Here is a 19,469-nt window from a genome sequence, read left to right on the forward strand (position 1 = left end):
TGATTTATTGAGTGGGCGGGGTTCGGCCAGCCAGGGGCCGTCCTCCGCACCCGCCCACTGTGACGTCAGACAGCCGAGGGCCGTCTAACGCATGGAAGGGGCTAACCTTTTGCCTTCATTTGGATCCTCACCAGGGTCGGACTGGCCTAGAGGGCAATCAGGCACACACAGTGGCTTGTTAGATGGGCTGGCCTGATAGTTCAATGTGTGGACCAGTTTTGTGGCTGTTTGTGGGCCTGTTTTTATCATTTTCTTGGTGGGTTTTACTGTTTTATTTCCCTGATATCAAAGCAAGTATTGCCTGCAGCAAGATCAAATCCATGCAGTCTTCCATACATTGCAAAACACCTATACAGCGTGTCTTTACGAGATCAAAAGCTGTTCCTATTTTGAAGCATAGAAGAATTTTTTAGCTATTGAATTCACTAAAGCGGCCATTTTTATTTTGGTTCCCTGGCCTATTTTTGCCCAAGACCGTCCCTGAGCCCCATTGAATCATAGTTTGAATCCGGAGACCCCTGCCCTACCTCCCCCCTCACTCCTGAGTCATTATTGGAAGACGGGGACCCCAGCATAAGCAATTGTTTTGATTCAAACCTCAAAACAATGGACAAAACTACAGAAACAAGTATACGCCAAACAAATGCTCAAATATTGAAATATTTTGCTTATTTTGCAAATATTGAAAAAGTTTTACATTTTTAATTTTGATTCTTTATTTGTAGATACTTTATTCATTTAATGTATTAATTTTAATATATTTAATTTTGTAAAATAGTTGCTGAACCACGGAGTAGGCCTCACAGACCCCCAGGGGTCCTCGGACCACAGGTTAAGAACAGCTGCTTTACAGAATCAAAGGGTAGCAAAGGTTTTACAGTAGCAATTACAAGCCTCTGGTGGTGCCTCATGGCTAGGTTTGCCATCGTCTACATAGAGTTGGGACACCATGCTTCTAATCTTAGGCTTTTCAGTTACAAAACCTCCCAGCGCACATTTGGCTACTAAATGCAAGTGCAAGATTGGAAACATGGTGCCCTAAGGAGATTGAGCTAGGTGGCATCGCTATCGTAACTGCCATCTCCGTGAACTTTCTGATTGTCTTGACATGGTCATATTTCCCATCACTGTACATAAGGGTGTGTGTAAGGGACTCGATAGCCACCATTGAACCACTCTCCCTCTGTATTAACCACTCCAAGAATGTACTGAAATATTCAAACTCTGTACACGACCCTGACCACCCTAGGTCCAAGCATTCTTCATAGTATTAACCCAAGCCATCTGCAATACCTAGAAGATATAGGTGCTTTGGTGAAGCTCCATCAAAATCTACCTTTGATACCAGGATCCCTATTCCTTGTCCTTTCTCTATCTGTATTCCACCATGAAATGAGGCTCTTGATTCCAGCCAGTCCTCCCTACCCAGATGTTGACTGACATCTGGGTGAAATAAATAATATAACAAACCTAACTGATCTGGTTTTCTCCCACATTGAGCCCAGCTTGGCGATGGTGGTGTTTGGTATAAATTGCGTCTCGATGGCCCTTCGATTCTTCCAAAAGTCTTCTCCTTCACAATGTTCTTGTCCCTCCGTTTCTACTACTGCTTGTCCCATCATGTCGCTGGGATTTTTTTCTCCATTTCAGCCGCTTACCCAGGATTCAGCACATCCTGTGTCAGTTTCTGTGTCACGTGTTTATTTGTACAGAACTATCTTTCATTGTGCTCCAACCAATGTGCTCTTATGGGTCAAACTAAAGTCTCTCACTGAATCGTTCACTGACTGAATTTTTTCTGAGATGTTTCCTCTTCTCTCCTTACTTATTTTCTGTGCTTAGTTGCTCTGACCTCTTCTTCTCCAAGCTCCCTGCAATCTCTTCTAACTGCTATACTATGTTTCTAGCTGTTTCTAGCCAGTTTGTTCTTAGGCCTTCAGATGCTAGTAAGATTACTGACTTCTGCTTCTCTTCTTAGCACTTTTCTAAGGCTCAGCTGTGCTCCTACTTTCAGTTTTCTAATTCTTCTGACTTCTCAATTTTTTTCTGGATTCTCTGTTTTCCCCTTTGTTCTTTGCTTTTTCCTGTCTACTCTACATCTCTCTAATAACTAGCACATAGACCATGTCATCCTATTTGTTCTCTTCAGTTTCCCTTTGTTGCTCTGCCACATCCTCTCCCTCTTGCCCCACTCTCTTGCCTATCTTCTTTCGCTCCCCTTTTGCCCATTCTGCTGTATTTCCAAACCTCTGCCTCTTACGCTCCCCTTTTCTCACTTTCCGCCTTCCCAGGCTTCCTGTATACTCCCACCCACAACCACTTTCCTGATTTTCCTCCTGCTCTGCTTTGGCCTTCTACTTTCGCTATTCCCACTTTCGTCCACTCCTTCACATTGTCAACCCTTCCCCCCCTGCTTCAACCTCCTCACCCTCGGGTTCACATACAATTGTGTCTTCAGCCATGGATGACTCAAATAACATCCTCAGTAATCTCATCTCCTGCCACCAACTTTCCAGACACCTCCGTTCTGCCAGACTCCTACTCCCACACATTCTACGAATACATAGAACCAGACCTGGAGGCAGGGCCTTCTCACACATCACTTCAAAAGTGTGGAATGACCCTTCAGTACAGATGAGAGCCTCCTCCTCTCTTCTTGAGAAGTTCCACAAGAAGTTGAAGAACTGATTTTTGATTAACCTCATGCCCTAGGCTATACATGCTCAGTGCCAGAATACCCATGCAGGTGATAGTGGGCTCCAGAAATAACATAACATAACATAATGTAACACAACATAGCGTAATATAACATAACATAACATAATTGTGGCTATATTGTCATCATTCCCTCCTTCAGAGCACTCGCCTAAGTGCCTTTACGTGTATTGTTTGCCTCCACAATGTTGGCAGTGTTTGCCACTCAATCTGACACACCCACCAGCATTGAATTTCCACCATTCTTTTCCTCACTCACAACATTCCATATGCATTAGTGCCTATTTTCATAACCTGTCAATATGCTAGCCCCTCACACTTTCATTGGTTGCTTTGTGGCTCCACACCAACTGAAATGAACCATCTCTATGTTCACAAAAGCAAAATATGTTGGCACGCCATACCTGTGTTCTCCCACCCACTCATATCCCCCGGGGTGACTGACCAAACCAGGAAGCAATTCCTGCAAATATTCCAGGCAAACTATTTACCTCCCAGGTTGATTTAAAAAAGAAACTCTTGTTATAGCATTCTGCCTGCACCTTTCGTAGGTATCCAAAGTGTGACAAGTCAGACTGATCACCTCCTCTATGATTTTAACCCGTTAAGTGCGCCCGTCGGCCAACGGGTGTCGCAAGCACTATCTCGGTAGTGCTGCGCATGCCTGTTGGCCGACACAGCTCCACCCGCGCAGTAGAACGCCCGCACCGCGGCGGAATTGCTACCGCGGTAAACAGGTTAAAATTGAGCCTGATCTGCAGTAGTAAAATAAAAGTCAGTAGAGCCAATGAAATGGAAGTTAATTACGCCAATAGAGAGGTCTGTCAGTCTTTTGAGCATTGTTCGGGTGCTGCTTCTGCTAAAGCTCCCTCTGTGTATGTGAGTGCCCAGATTGGTGGCTCAAATATTTATATATACCTTGTAAATTTACTGAAGAAGACATCTGTGTTCCATCTCTTCATAGTTATTTCTACAACAAGAAGCTTTCAACAGCCGATGTTTATTTCCGCTTTGGAATAATCCAGGCGGGGGAACGGAAGATGATGCCCAAGTCCATCCTGGCTACTGATGTAGGTACCGTGGACTCTCTTTCTAGAGATCAAAGTTCTGCTGTTCTCTGCTATTCTTGAGTGTGAGTGAAAAAGTGAACAAGTGTGAAGCAGATTGATAATTTGAGAAGTTCACTCTAAATCCTGCTCTGAGAGTGAACCCATTTCAAGAGATAGGACCGAGACACAGAATCCACACACACATTTTCCTGTGGTTTGGCTCAACTGCAGATGGACAAGAGGACCTGTGCTAGTAGGATTTGTTGTGGGACTTGTGATCCAAGCATCAAGAAAGGGCAGTACCAGGATCAGGCATGGCAGCCGTGATCCTTGTGTGTAGCCAGGGAACTACCTGCATTGACCATCCGGCTTGTGACCGGCGAGTGTAGCTAGTGTACTGCTAGGAGTGGGTGTGTGACCTATGACTCATGAGTGTGGCCAGGATACTACCAGAATTGGCATGAGCCCTGTGATTCAAGAGTGTGGGTAATGTGCTGCCAAGATTGTGCATGGGTTCTGTGATCAAAAAGCATAGATATGTTATATAGATATCTTACTATCTGTATTGGGTTAGGAAATTCTGTTTACAGGACTATAGTTTAGTATTACCAGCAATGGATAAGAAACTTGTGATCCATTAACAGGGCTACGGTACTACCAGGATTGGTCAAGGGACTTAGGATCCAAGAGTGCAGCGAGGGTACTAGCTGGTTTGGGTTAGGGAACTATGATCCAGGACTATAGGTAAGTACTACTAAGAGTGTAGCTCTTTTACTAAATGGATCAGGTTTGGGAACTCTGATCCAGGATTATAGGTTAGTACTCCCAGTAATGGATAAGAGACCTGTGATCCATGAACATAGCAAGGGTACTACCAGGATTGGTCAAGAGTCTAATGATCCAAGAGAATAGGTATGGTATTACTAGGATTGGTCAAGGGCACTTATAAACCAAGAGTGTAGCTAGGGTACTACCAGAATTGGTCAAGGGTAGTATGATCCAAGACAGTAGGCATGGTACTACCAGGATTGGTTAATTGACTTATAAACCAAGAGTGTAGCTAGGGTACTACTAGGATTGGTCAAGAGTAGTATGATCCAAGAGATTAGGTATGGTATTACCAGGATTGGTCAAGGGACTTATGAACCAAGAGTGTATCTAGGGTACTACCAGGATTGGTCAAAAGTAGTATGATCCAAGAAAATAAGGATGGTATTACCAGGATTGGTCAAGGGACTTATAAACCAAGAGTGTAGCTAGGGTACTACCAAGATTGGTCAAGGGACCCATGATCCAAGAGTCTAGCTATGGTAATATTTGGATCGGGTCAGCGAACTCTGACACAGGAGTGTAGGTCAGTACTACCATCTCAGATAAGAGAATCTTTATCCATGAATGTAGCTAGGGTACTACCAGTATGTTCAAGGGATTTATGATCCAAGAGTGTAGCTAGGGTACTGTTACGAGCAGGCATGGTACATCTGATGCTGGACTGTAACTAAGATACTAACGGGATTTGGCATGGCTCCTTGGATCCAGGAGTGTAGCGTGTTTAGTATTGGGATGAGGTATGTGACCTGTGATAAAAGAGTGTAGCTAGTTTTCTACCAGGATTGGGCATATGACCCCGTGATACAAGGGTGTAGCGAGGGAGCTATTGGGCTTGGGTATGGGACCTGATATAAGAGCATAGCCAGGGTATTACTAGGATCTGGAGGGGCACCTGAAATCCAAGAGCGTAGTGAGTGTAACAAAAGGACTGGGTATAAGACTGGTGATCCTAGCATATAGCCAGGGTTGACAAGGATTGAACATGTGAACTGCAATTCACAAGTCTAACAAAGGTACTACCAGAATCGGGCTCTGGTCCCAAGACCCAACACAGGAGCTAATGTACTACACGGATTAGGAATTGGTACCATGATCAGCAGCATGAATATCTGCTGGGTTATGAGGAAGGTCCACCCGACCTCCTCAAGGTCACCAGTAATAATCAAATAATGTGGCAACAGCACGAAGAGCAGTATTTTGAGGTGATGCTACAATGCCTTTATCATGAACACTATCCTAAAATCTCCTTGCTCAGACGTAGCCACAAGTGATCGTACTGTGTTGACATTGTGTTTTGAGCATATCATCTTATGAATCTTCAACATCATTTACTGATTTGGGCCAGGGATACAAGTCTGTTACTCGAGTCATTGCTCTTACCTGTACCACATGGGGACTATTTCTTATGTGTAATGACCCGTCATCTGTATGAAGCAGAAAGGGTGAATTATGAACATATATGGATGTATTTTATGGGAAGCCCATGCATTCGTTTATTAACAACATGTTTTTTATGTTTCTGTCAGATCTATATTTTGGTTTGTCTTTGTTGACTATCCGTTGTCTTCTTTAACAATCAGTTAGCAAAATTTGGATGGTTGATAGGCTTTGGTGATTGAACAGATTTGCTACATTCTGGCTTTTGCTGATGTTGCAATATAGGTATATAGAATATATAACACTTGACACGTTTTACTTATCTGCCAATGCCTATACATATTTGATAAGATTGAAAAATTAGAAATTAAAAATAAAAAGTCCAGGCCCACTGATGTGGCAGGGATTAATTTAGACATAGTGCAGCCAAATATGAAGCAAATATGAGTCTAAATTTCTGTTGGATTGCAAACTTGTCTGTTGGTTTTTCTCATTATTTGGCCTGTTCCTATATCTCTACAAGTTCCATATGAGTCTGACTAGAAGGGGTTTCAATAATTAAACAGCATTTTGGGCATAGTCTTACAACTTTTGTGGAGATTTAAAGGGTTTTGTCAATATCGTGATGAACCCTTATAGAATCCCATGTAGATCTTCAAGAAGGTGGGAGAGGCAACTACCATCTGCATCCAGAAAGCTGCCTGCTTTGTCCTATGGTAGCCTGAAAATAGCTGTGAAACAACAAGAGAAATAATGAGGTGTCATTTGCATTTGCCAACAAATTCACCTAATACAGGTCTTGACATCTCCACTAAATCAATGGTGAAGCAAGCAGTGCACAAACTGAGGTCATTCACTCCAAATTCCTCTTGTTGTGGACTCTAAGCTGGCAATTTGGAAAAAAACTCTGCCTTGAAGAAGGAGGGTTTACAGAATATTTCATGGGTTCAGACACACAGTTGGATTGTGGTTGAGGCTCTCAATATGTTCTATTGGACAGCTTACACAATACAACATGAGTTCAAAGATATGGCTGGGTCATGGAAGTGTTTTTTGTTGAAAGAGGATGGCCACAGAGGTTGTGTGTTAGGTGATGTACCATATTGTTGAGCTGTAAAGACTGATATGCTGTAATCCCTAGGAGACTTTTTATTCTGATTTTACTGCTATTTCCAGAAGCATTCAGATAACTCTTCACACCTCTCATTGCAGCTTTTTGATGGCTACACAGAGGTCACATTTAACAGCAAAAGTGCAGTAAAGGAGCTAGGTTATGAGTCCCTGGAAGACTTGGATGGCGCCAACCTGTATATAACAGTGACAGTGCTTGAGACCCCAGGTGAGGTGGTTTACACTAAAACAACAATGTAATGTGTTTGTGTGGCTTGGCAGTGGTTCTCACAAGCCATAGCTGTGATACTTCTTATATATTCTTCTGGAATAGTCTTCCGGGGCATGTGGGTCAAATGAATGTAGGTGGTAATAAAAGTTGAATATAACATGATCTTATTTTTTTAAAGTATTTATCAATGTATGCATTTATTTATGGAAGGACTCCTCATTCCTCATAATATCACCTAAGCTTGTTCAAAGTGACCACATACAATGATTGGATATTATTGAATGAATGTTATGCTGACAAAACCCCCCCCTATTTATAGTATGCTGTCCCTGAAGGCACCTACATGGCAAGACATGCAAGGTTATTAGAAGCAGAGGCAAATACTAATGCCATTTCATGTTTTACAGGATATCTATTTGTGTATTTATTAATTCAATGTGTTGAGCATACCTTTGAGGCGCCTGGGAGTGCTAGACGGCACACAAGGAAAGCCAGCGATAGAAATTGTGCTCAAGAACAAAGTTTTTTTTAAAGTTTGAAGCGGATATACTATAAACACGTAATACACTGCAAAGGTATTAAATACAAGCAAAGCAGATCTTCGAAATATAAATATGAAAGCATTAATAACACATTAACTCCGTTCTAAGAATATATATAAGATTCCAATAAGCACAAATTTAAAAAGTAAGCGTAAGTACAAGCAAAGGTGTAGCAACCAGCTTAGGTCAGTGACTGGCAAACTTACAGAAGATAATATTAGCACATCAAGCGAATATACAACAGAAGAGCCTTTCAATAAGGCCAAAGATTGACCAAGTGAGCCACCGTATGACTTATTGAAAGCTCAGCCCTAAGGCAGCAGCCAGTCTACAGTGCCCTCTGGTGTAGCGGAGGTGTACTGCAGAGCCAGCAGTTACAGAGCATTGCTCATTGGCTAAGTAGAAGAGGCGGATATTTAAGCTTATGTGAAACACAAATCCTTGCACTTGGAGAGAGCTTATGGCAGTTTTTTTTTCGGACTGCTCAGGGGGCTTGAAGATTTTGGGATAGAAAATCTCAGGCGTCAGAAGGTTATGTAAGTTTGGACGTTTTTAAAGCCTGATTCACCAAAACTCTTGAGCTGAAACTCTGAAAAGTATGTCTAACTTTGAGCACTTTCTGACTTTAATGGAATTACCCAAGATTTCCAAGAACACTATATGGTGTTGCGGTCTAGCTGCGCGTCACCCCGGGAGTAACGTGAGCGGAAATCCGGCAGCGGCCATTTTGTCATCATTGGCGCGCGGATTCCGATGCCGGCAGCAGCCCGATCCGGCGCTCCTGCAATACAAGCCATAACATAATTCATGGATAGTTAAATAAACACCCACCATACTTAGAAGGTGTCCTGGCATCATTTCTAGGCATGGTGTGCCCTGCTACTTTACAATGGCGACGAGGTGACGGGACTCGACCCCATAAGAAGGTCCAGAACCCACTGGAGAAGCGCAGGTACCAGGCATTAACCTTCAGGCACCTACAAGGGCAAGCAGGAGCGTGGCAGTGACGGATGGCAAGTGAGGTCAGAGCAGTCCACCCTCAGCGAGCACTAGAGTGCAGTGAGCAGCAGCAAGCGCGCGCACTGTCACCTAAAGAACACGTGGGCACTAGGCCTCCCTTAGGAAGGCGGCGCTGGAGCCCCAAAGAGGAAGCCAAGTACAGGAGGGAGAGCAAGCTCACCCAGAAGGCGCAGAGAAGGACGAGGCGTCACCCAGCACCTCCGCCCCAGAAGAGAGCGACGGGGAAGCGGTCAGTAACGCCAGAGGCCCGACCATGTGCGCACAATTCTCGGCGCTGACGAACCCGGTACCATTCCTACCAAAGATGGGCGAACCGGAGATGCCCTGGGAGGACTGGAAGCAGTACTTCCTAAATTATCTCTCGGCCTTGGAGGATGAAGTCGAAAACGAGTTTACAGAGGCATGGCGCAAGAAGATACTGCACAACTTAGGCCCGCAGGCCAAAGAGTATACCTGAACTTAGTCAAACCGGAGAGACCAGCCACTGATGCACGCGAGTTCCAGCACGCATTGGAGGATCTGGATGCCCACTACAGACCAGTAGTCTGCACAGCCATTGACAGGTACAATTTCTTTCAAAGAAAACATTCCAAAGGAGAAACAGTAGACTAGTACGTGGCTGCGTTGCAGAAGTTAGCTATCACATGCAAGTTCGGAGTGTTGCAACAAGAACTCATCCGTGACCAAATAATCATGCACACCGTCATCACATCTATGCAGGAAAAAATGTGGGTAAATGGCGACGCACCGCTGAAAGAAGTCGTGGCGTTGGTGAAGAAGGCAGAGATGTCAAAAAGGTGCGCAGAAGCGGCGAAGCAAGAAAGCAGTTAAAGTGCAGCGGTATGCAGGGTAGCAGACAAAAGAAGTTCAGATGCCAGCAATAGTTGGGACAACAAGGATCACGCACGTACAAGAGACAGAACCAGAAATCATACAAGAACCAAGGACAAAGGAACTCGAGCAGGAACTCGTGCTACAGTTGCGGCAGTGCCACTCACGCGGCAAATGACAAGGGATGCCCGGCATTTGGAGCCAAGTGCTCGTTCTGCGGTATCATAGGGCACTATGAGAAAGTGTGCAGAAGGAAACCATCAAGAAACAAAGTCAAGTACGTAGCACAAGAGTCAACCCAGGAGAACGAAGACGCAGACGAAAGTGAGGACGACGAAATTCTAATGATAGGAGATCAAATCCTTGGGATTGGAAGTGCCACTGACAAAAAACCTAAATGCGAGATGGAAATAGGCGGAGTGCAAACGACCATGATAGCTGATTCGGGGTCACCTTACACGATCATCCAGAGAAGTATCTGGGAGAGAGAGTTCGCATCCAGAGTCGGACGTCAACGCCTACCGCCAGACATTCACCCAGTGACGTACACCGAAGAACCTATCCCCATGGTAGGGTATTGCCCATTGACATTTACCTTCAAGGGCAGAACAACAGGAGGAAAGTTGTATGTCGCGGAAAAGGGACCATCTGTGTTGGGCTGGAAGGACCAAGGAGCCCTCGGGATAAAGTTGAACCCTGGGGGACACACACAAGTACTTGCAATGGAGGAAGCCGGAACATACGAGGCGAAGACGTGGAAAGAGGAATTCCGAGAGGTCTTAAAAAGCACCATAGGTCGCTTAACGAAGTTCATGCACAAGATTTGCCTGAAAGATGGAGCCAAACCCATTAGTCATAAAGTGCGAAACATCCCATTCAGGATCAGGACGGCAGTGCAAGAAGAACTGCAGAGGTTGGTGGAGAATGGTGTGATAGAGGCAATTGACAGCGCAGAGTGGTTGGCGCCGCTGGTGGTGGCGCAGAAGCCGAACGGAAAGGTGAGATTATCTGTTGACCTTCGGGAACTCAATAAATGCATAGTGGTGGACAAATTTCCTCTTCCCAGAATAAACAAGATGCTGGCAAAGACCAAGGGGGTAGAATGGTTCTCCACGATCGACCTCACTTCGGCCTACCACCTGATTGAGCTACACCAATCTTGCAACCACTTGACATCTTTCATCACGCTCTTTTTGAGGATGCCGTTCGGCCTAGCCTCCGCAGCGGCCGTCTTCCAAAAACTGATGTTTCGTCTGTTCCGGAGTGAACAAAGTCACCTATTTGGGGCACGAGATAAGCAATCGGGGCATTGAACCTAAGGCGGCGAATGTCAGCGCCATCAAACACGCATCCACTCCAGAGAGCAAGGAAGACGTAAGAACATTCCTGGGAATGGCAGAGTTCTACGGGAAGTTTGTACCACACTTCGTGTCAAAGACCCACCACATGAGACAAATACTAAAGGACAATTCGGCATTCCTATGGGCTAAAGAGGAACAAAGGGAGTTCGAGGAGATGAAATGGAACATCTGTGAAGCGGTGCCCATACACGGGTTCGACCAAGATGCGCTCACAATACTGACCACGGATGCTAGTGACCGGGGATTGGGTGTCGTACTCACGTAACAATCAACTGAAGGTTCGGGTTCCACGATAAGCTTCACATCAAGGGCGCTGGCCCCCAATGAACAAAAATTCAGCGTCATCGAGAAGGAAATGCTGGCAGCAGTATGGGCCATGGAGAGATTCAGGCAGTTTTTGTGGGGAGTAAGGTTCACACTACGCACCGACAACAAACCATTGATAAAAGTGCTCACATCGTGCGGACATGAGCGGGCAACCCCCAGGATTGCGAAGATGACGTTGAGGCTGCTTAACTATGTATACGATGTGGAATATCTGCCAGGACACAAGAACAAAGTGGCCGATTTCTTGAGCCGAGCCGCAGCCAAAGAAGGAGCAGAGGAGCAGAATGGAAATGAATGGGAAGATTACGTAATAGCGACGACAGCTGAACCGGAGAAGGCCATAAGCATTCAGGAGTGGGAGGCTGAGTATACCAAAGATGACAAGCTCGACGCAGTCAAATCCTATGTAGCTACCGGATGGCCAGACAAGAAGACGTTGGACAACGAACTAAAGCAATACTGGGAGGTCCGTGAAGAACTATCAACTGGGGACAACCCGTGTTTCCTGTTGTGAGGTGAAAAGGTAATACCACCAAACTCCCTGATTGAACATCTCTTGTGCATAGGACACGAAGAACACCAAGGCATTGTCAAAACAAAATGGAGATTGAAGGAAGACTATTGGTGGCCGGGAATGGACAAACAGATTGAAAGATATGTCAGGACATGCGAACATTGCAGCAATGCCGACAAAACACAGAGGCTGTTACGCCCTCCCCTAGGCATGCATGAAGACCTAGAGAATCCGTGGGACGAGGTAGCAATAGACATCCTAGGGCCCGTCCTAGACCTACAAGGCACGCACAAATACATCATGGTGCTAATCAACCGATATTCAAAGTGGCCCGAGATTGACGTAACGGAAGACACAGAAACAGAGACAGTACTTACATTCCTAACGAACATTTTCATTAGGGAAGGTATCCCCAAAGGGATATTAAGCGACAATGGACCCCAATTCGCATCAGCCAAGTGGGTCACGTTCATGGAACGTAATGGCATTGCGGTCAGGCATACACCAGTATATCACCCGGCATGTAACGGCCTGGCGGAGAGATTTAACCGGGTGATCATGGGCTCCATCCAAGCAGCTATCAGGCAAGGAAAGGATTGGGAGAAGGAGCTGAAGCGATTGATATGGGCATACCGCATAACACCTACAGCCACGGGCTACAGCCCCTTCAGGATACTGAGAGGGCGTGAGCCGTTCAACAAGGACAATGTTGCCTGGAAGCGCCTCACAGTCCAGAGCCACTGGTCACCAGCGGTAGTCCGTAAGAACCTGGAGAAAGCCCAAGCAATATATACCGAACATTACAATAAAAGACGCAATGCACAAGAGACCAGCCTGGAAAAAGGAGAATGGGTGAGAGTCAAGCAACCCATTCAGAGGAAGAAAGGGGACAGCAAATTCACCCCCCCACTCCAAGTCGTGGATCCGTACTCCAGGTCTGCATTACTCAGCAATGGCAAAATATGGTCGCAGGACCGAATGGTGAAATGCAATCATGTGAAGAAACTGGGACGTGGTGAAAGAGAGAGAGAGCAGTACGCCAAGGACAGGAGGTGCCACCAGGAGCCCGATGGGAAGCAGAGAGACTGTCACCCAAAGGGAAACACCGCAGATGAAGGAGAGAGAGGAAGTGCAAGGAACCTGGACTCCGGAGAGACTGGTGCAAGAAGAGGAACGGAAGTATAGCGGTGATTGCAGTGAAGCTATGCCCAGTCCGGGAAATGTGAGACTGTCACCCAGTAACTCCCAGCAGGACTTACAGACCCAGAGGGGTAGGAAGATCATGCTACCTAGGAGGTTTGAAGAGTTCCACATGGAGAGCAAGTAAGACTGTTTATAATTGTAAAGTGTAAAGGGGGGAGATGTGGTGTTGCGGTCTAGCTGCGCGTCACCCCGGGAGTGACGTGAGCGGATATCCGGCAGCGGCCATTTTGTCATCATTGGCGCGCGGATTCCGATGCCGGCAGCAGCCCGATCCGGCGCTCCTGCAATACAAGCCATAACATAATTCATGGATAGTTAAATAAACACCCACCATACTTTGAAGGTGTCCTGGCATCATTTCTAGGCTTGGTGTGCCCTGCTACTTTACACACTACTGGGAATTTGAGACTGCTACAAATTCTAAGGGGCACTCACATATGCTCTCACATCTACCTACAGAATTATACTTGTGCAGTAGAACTTTGTTCATCATAGTGCATTGTGATTTTATACATGTGTACTTTACCCATGGGTGGAGTGGGTCCCAACTTCCTCACAATGGAGAGTCATTCATGAATAAGACAGGAATAATGTTCACCTTCGAAAAATATTATGTGTAGTAGTGAATCCCATACAGATAAGAATCTGTTTTACCAGTTAGCTCATTACACTCTGTGTTCATCAAGCTGGATGGACACACATCTACGCAGTAGGTGTTTGGACCACAGATATATTTGAGCAATGGATACACTTGGTCAGAAGTAATACCATTGCGGTTGTTCCGTTGATAAATGTTCCTAATGCCATAGTCTGTGGACAATATGTAGGGAATGGGTTAAAATCTCCTGGTGACCATATGATGCATTTAATCTTTAAGTGTCAATAAAAAGAGTAATGCTACATTGGAAAAGCATTATTTGTTTTGCTAATAACTTTAGGGCCGTTTGATGAATCATCGCAAAATTTTCAAAACTAGTTTGCCACTCACTTTAGCTGCTGTCTGGAAAGTTGAAAAGGGGGGTCCCAAAACATATTTTCCCATAGGAATTTTTAACATGACTACAGCTCGAACTGCTGAATGGAATTAACCAAATTTGGCAGAAAGCTAGATCTTGGTCCAGCAAGAGTGCTTTTTGTAATTTGGTGTAAACCCATTCAGTAGTTTTGGAGTAATTAAAGAAGAAGGATTTATGTATACCTAGGTAGATGGAGCCTCAGCGGATCCGACAGATCTCAGGATGAGATCTGATTGGCTGCCACTACTTCAACCAGGAAGTGGTGGCTGCCATCTTGGGCTTCGAGACTCAGCCCAAGTCCCAAAAACTGCAAAACAGAAGTGGACAAGCTAGGAATGCCCTGGCCCCCTACGCCTGGTGGTGGAGTTCCACAGGAACTCCGCTGGGGCCAAAAACTTTTAATTTTGCCTCAATTTGCTGAGGATCGGGGCAAATTTAAAATAAAAAAAACAAGCATGGTCTCCTTCGCTTGTTTTTATTAATGCCTTCCTGGGTGTGCCAACCCTAGGGGAGGATTATTAATGTAATGGGGAGAGGAGTGCAAGCGTGCCCCCTCCCCAGGCCACCTTCGACCCTGGGGACCCCATCCCCTGGCAAAGTAGAAGAAGGGGGAGGGGGCCCACGTAGCCCAACCTCCTGGCCGATTTTGGCCCTTGGATCCCCATGCCCCGGGCCTGGCCTTTGAAGTAAATTGGGTGTGGGACCCGTGGCTCCCCTCCTGGGCTGATTGTGGCCCCATGGACCCCACCCCGAGGCCCGGCTGTGGTGTAAAATGGAAGAGGGGTCACACAGACCCCTCCTGGGCCAATTTCAGCCGTGGGAACTCCATCCGTCGGAGCCCGGGACATAAGAGTTATAGAGGAGGGGTCTTGTGACCACGTCGGTACCCAATCCCCAAGGGCGAGGGAGGCCATGCACTCCCACCCATATTTTAATAAGGCCAGGCCCAGGCTATTGGATCCCCAGGGCTGATATTGGCCCAGGGAGGGGGACTGCATACCCCCTTCCCCATAAATTTAATATTGGCCACTGGGAGATGGGGTCCCGGGGGGTCCCTGGGGCCAAAAACAGCTCAGGGAGGGGGACCAATTACACCCTCAGCTAAAACATATGTGCTGGGCACCGGGGGATGGGTCCCCCAGGCCAACATTGTCCCACAGAGGGGGACAAGTGCCCCTCTCATGAGAATGAATATTCACAAATGTGTGGCATATATAATAAACTTTGAAGCTGTTAAATGTGCAGGAAACAGATGTCAGGATTGTTCCCACATGCAAGGAGCAGCCTGTGTTGCTGCTCCCTTTGTGTGGGAGCAATGCAGAATCCTCTGGAGGTGGGGAGCGGGCAGGTACCACAAGGGCATTGAGACTGCCCCGCAGCCCCCAACGTACTGCACTGGATGCCCTGGGTGGGCTCCAGGGCACCCAGGAGCTAGAGGCCAAAATTGGCCTAAGGAGGGGGAGCACGTGCCCCCTTCCGCATTGAATTTTGTCTGGGCCCCGTTGGGATGGGGTCCCTGAGGCGGAAATCAGCATGTGGATATCTAGTCTTGTCCTGGTGAAAGCAAAGTCCATGGTTCTCCCCCCTTTAAATTACCCCATCCACCTTAGTAGCATGCAAAGGTCTTCCTGCCTTTTGCTAGGATGATGGACAGCTTAACAAAATCCACCCCAAGCATGTTTCCCACCAATTTTGGTGACATGTTCTTCGTGCCGAGGAATATGAAGACATCTCCACCAAACAAAAAAGTGCTTACTTCATACAGTTAAGGGGAAGATCTCTTGTTTGGTGGAGATTTACCTTTTTGTAGTCTGGTTGTCCTCTCTATAGAAGAATTCATGTTACCACAGAGTTCTGGATAAAGACACATGAAGAACAATCACATTGCTGAAACGCTGCCAATGTCACTAGAGACATTTTCTTGTGGTCTGTTATGCAACTGTAGTGTAGAATACACACTACACATTTACCCAACCAGGTAGCACTTAATAATTCAGCAGTAGAAAGTACTCCAGTTGGGTAGACATTTTGTGCAAAACTGTGAACTCCTGTTGGATAAATGGACAGGTGAGATTCCGTCTGGTTCTGATTCTCATTTCCCCAAAATTAAACCTCATCAGGAAGCCCTTATAATTATAAACATAGCAGCTGCCTCAGTTGAAGCCCCACCTCTGTAATGGACAAGTGATCCTAACTTCTTAGGATTGGCGAAGGCAAAGCAAGTGTGTTTCCACTCGTATTCCACATTGAAAAACAAAATGAAATCCTTAATGGAGGGTAATTCATTTTTGATCTATTGGAGCACAGTCTAATGTGTAGTGACTCTGATGAGTGGTTTCTTTCTTGTGATCTTCTGGTGAGAGTGGAGTCCATGGTCCTCCCCTTTAAATACCTTAAGCATGCAAATGCCCCAAATCCATAGCACCACTCATACACCCACTCGCAGACATTTATAGGCATTCACACACCCACTCACAAACCCACACAGGCACTCACAGACCCACACAGTTACTCATAGATAGATGTACTCACAGACCCTCACAGGTACTCAAAGACCCACACAGGTACTCACAGACCTATCCACAGACCCAAGCAGGCACTCACACATCCACACAGGCACTCACACACACACACACACTCACAGACACACTCACACACGCATCCATCACAGACCCATACAGCCACTCATCCACCTAGTCACAATGCCATACAGCCACTCACACACCCATTCACAGACCCATACAGCTAGTCACACATCCACTCACAGACCCATACAGCCACTCACACACCCACTCACAGACCCATGCAGCCACTCACATACCCACTCGCTGACCTATACAGCCACTCACACATCCACTCTCAAAGTTGACAGGTACAATTAGGAAAACAATTTAAAACAATGTAGAAATTCACTGAAAAAACAAAGGCTACAGGGACGCCATAGTTAGGAAATAATATTAAAACACCTTACAAATTATGAGAAAAGAACAAAGGTTATATGAACATTATGGTTAGGAAATAATATTTCAAAAACTTAGAAATTCAGTTAAGAACGAAAGGGTAAATGAACATTATAGTTAGGAAAAATAATTTAAAAACCTTAGAAATTCACTGGAAAAAAACAAAGGTTACCCCTGTAAGGTCCCTACCTAATAGTTAGGCTCAGATTTCACTTGTACAAAAACAGTGAAGCTCAGCAGTTATAGTTACCTGAGCTAACTATAACTTCCGCATCCGCAATGCACTGCTTGTGACTTCACATATTGCATCACTCATGACATGGTCAGTGACATCACTGATGACATCTCAAATGACATAACTGATGGCATCATCCACAGAACCACTGACACATCCACTTACATACCCACACAACCACTCATACTCCCCCTCACAAACCCATACAACCACTCAAACATCCACACACTCACCCATAGAGCCACTTCTTACCCATATACGTAATCACACAGCCACTCACCCATACAGTCACTCACACAGCCACTCACTCACTCATAGAGCTACTCACACACCTATTCACTCACCCATACAGCCGTTCAACAGAACCACTCACTCACCCATACACCCACTCACTCACCCATACAACCACTCACACACCCATATAACCACTCACATGTCTACTAACTCACCCATACAGCCACTCACACAGACACTCACTCTCTAATACATCCACTCACATACCTACTCAGTTAACCAAATGCCCAGTCAGCCACTCAGTCACCCATACAACCACTTACACACACAGTCACTCACCCATACAGCCACTCACACAACCACTTGGTCACTGATACAGCTACTCACTCATCCATACAGCCACTCATCCACTCACTCCCCAATACAGGCACTCATTCGGCCACTCACTCACCCATACAGCTACTCACACACCCACTTATTCACCCATACAGCCCCTCACTCAGTCACTCGCACATGGATACACACAGTCACACAACTGCTCACATAATATATATTAGAAATAGTATCACTTATTAGTAGTATACTAAATATACTAATTTAACTTTTGTAGTACCTTACAGGTACATGCATCAAAGGATTTAGGATTCGCAAACAGTGCTAATCGCAAAATTCGGCCGTTTGCGATTCCTAAATCACTATTTGGGATGCATCAACAAAAAATTACAAGAAATCGCAATTTTTTGCGATTTCGGAAAATGCGATTGCAATTAAGGAATCGCAATTTGCGATTCCTTAAATGCAATGCATGACACTTAAAAAAATTGCGAATTCGCAATTAGGAGGAAAAAATTACCATGAGGTTGGACCTCATGGTAATTTGCGAAAAATCTGAAGAATGCAATTTTGTGCATTTTTTAAACTGTCATGTTGTGCACACACATGCCTTTAGGACATGTGTGTGCACAACATATGTGCATAAATTGATTTCAGGGGTGCAACAGGGTGTCCTTTGGACACCCCTGCACCCTTGAAATCGCAATCTCAATTTGCGATCAGCTAATTGCGAATCGCAAGTTGAGATTGCCTTCCCATTCATTCCTATGGGCTTTTTGGCCCATAGGAATCAATGGGAAGGTATTCCTTAATTGCGATTCGCAAATTGTGAATCGCAATGAAGGAAAAATAAGGAATCGCTAAAGAAGTTGCGATTTTTTGATGCATTGCTGTTTGGGATTCCTTGATTGCGATTCCTTAATTTTCGCAAATAAGGAATCGCAAACGGCAACAATGATGCATGTACCTGTGAGTATATAAGTTTAACACCCATAAACTTTAAAAAAAAAACTCACAATCACTGGATGACGTCATCAGTGTTGTCATTTGAGATGTCATCACTGATGTCACTGTCCGTGTTATGAGTCATATGATATGCAAGCAGCAGTGCTTTGTGAGGGCGTAAGTTATAGTTAGATCAGGTAACTCTAACTGCTTAATTTCATTGGTGAAATCTGAGCCTAACTATAACGTTCCTGTAACCTTTTTTTGTGAAAAGAAAATACATATATATTTATTTATTTATATTATCACAAACACATATATATATATATATATATATATATATATATATATATATATATATACACACACACACACACACACATACCTATGTGTATGCAAAATGCAGAAGTTAAGCCAGGCCAATCTAAAAAAGTTGCACATCTTCCAGCAGTGCACATTTTATGCAAAATGTATACATACAAACATATATTATATCTCAATATATATATACATACATATACATGGATGTAGTGAACAAGGCGGACTTGTCCGCCGAAACGCGTCTGGTCGTTTTTTGGTGAATTAAAAAACCTTTGATCTTCATCCACGGTGTTGGTGCCTGTTCTTTTTTATG

The 19,469-nt window shown here is 45.1% G+C and overlaps 1 protein-coding gene across 2 annotated transcripts in view; it reads left to right on the top strand.

Annotated features, from left to right (window-relative positions):
• The window catches only part of C5 (complement C5), a 352,588-nt gene that overhangs the window by 85,603 nt on the left and 247,516 nt on the right, over window positions 1-19,469 (top strand). For both annotated transcript variants that reach the window (XM_086920988.1, XM_086920987.1), the window contains 2 exons: window positions 3,680-3,785; window positions 7,185-7,311. In XM_086920988.1, the coding sequence (XP_086777114.1) occupies window positions 3,680-3,785; window positions 7,185-7,311 (233 nt within the window). The remainder of the gene's footprint in view (window positions 1-3,679; window positions 3,786-7,184; window positions 7,312-19,469) is intronic.

This window comes from Lissotriton vulgaris, chromosome 5, assembly GCF_964263255.1.
Source record: "Lissotriton vulgaris chromosome 5, aLisVul1.2, whole genome shotgun sequence".
Taxonomy (NCBI): Eukaryota; Metazoa; Chordata; class Amphibia; order Caudata; family Salamandridae; genus Lissotriton; species Lissotriton vulgaris.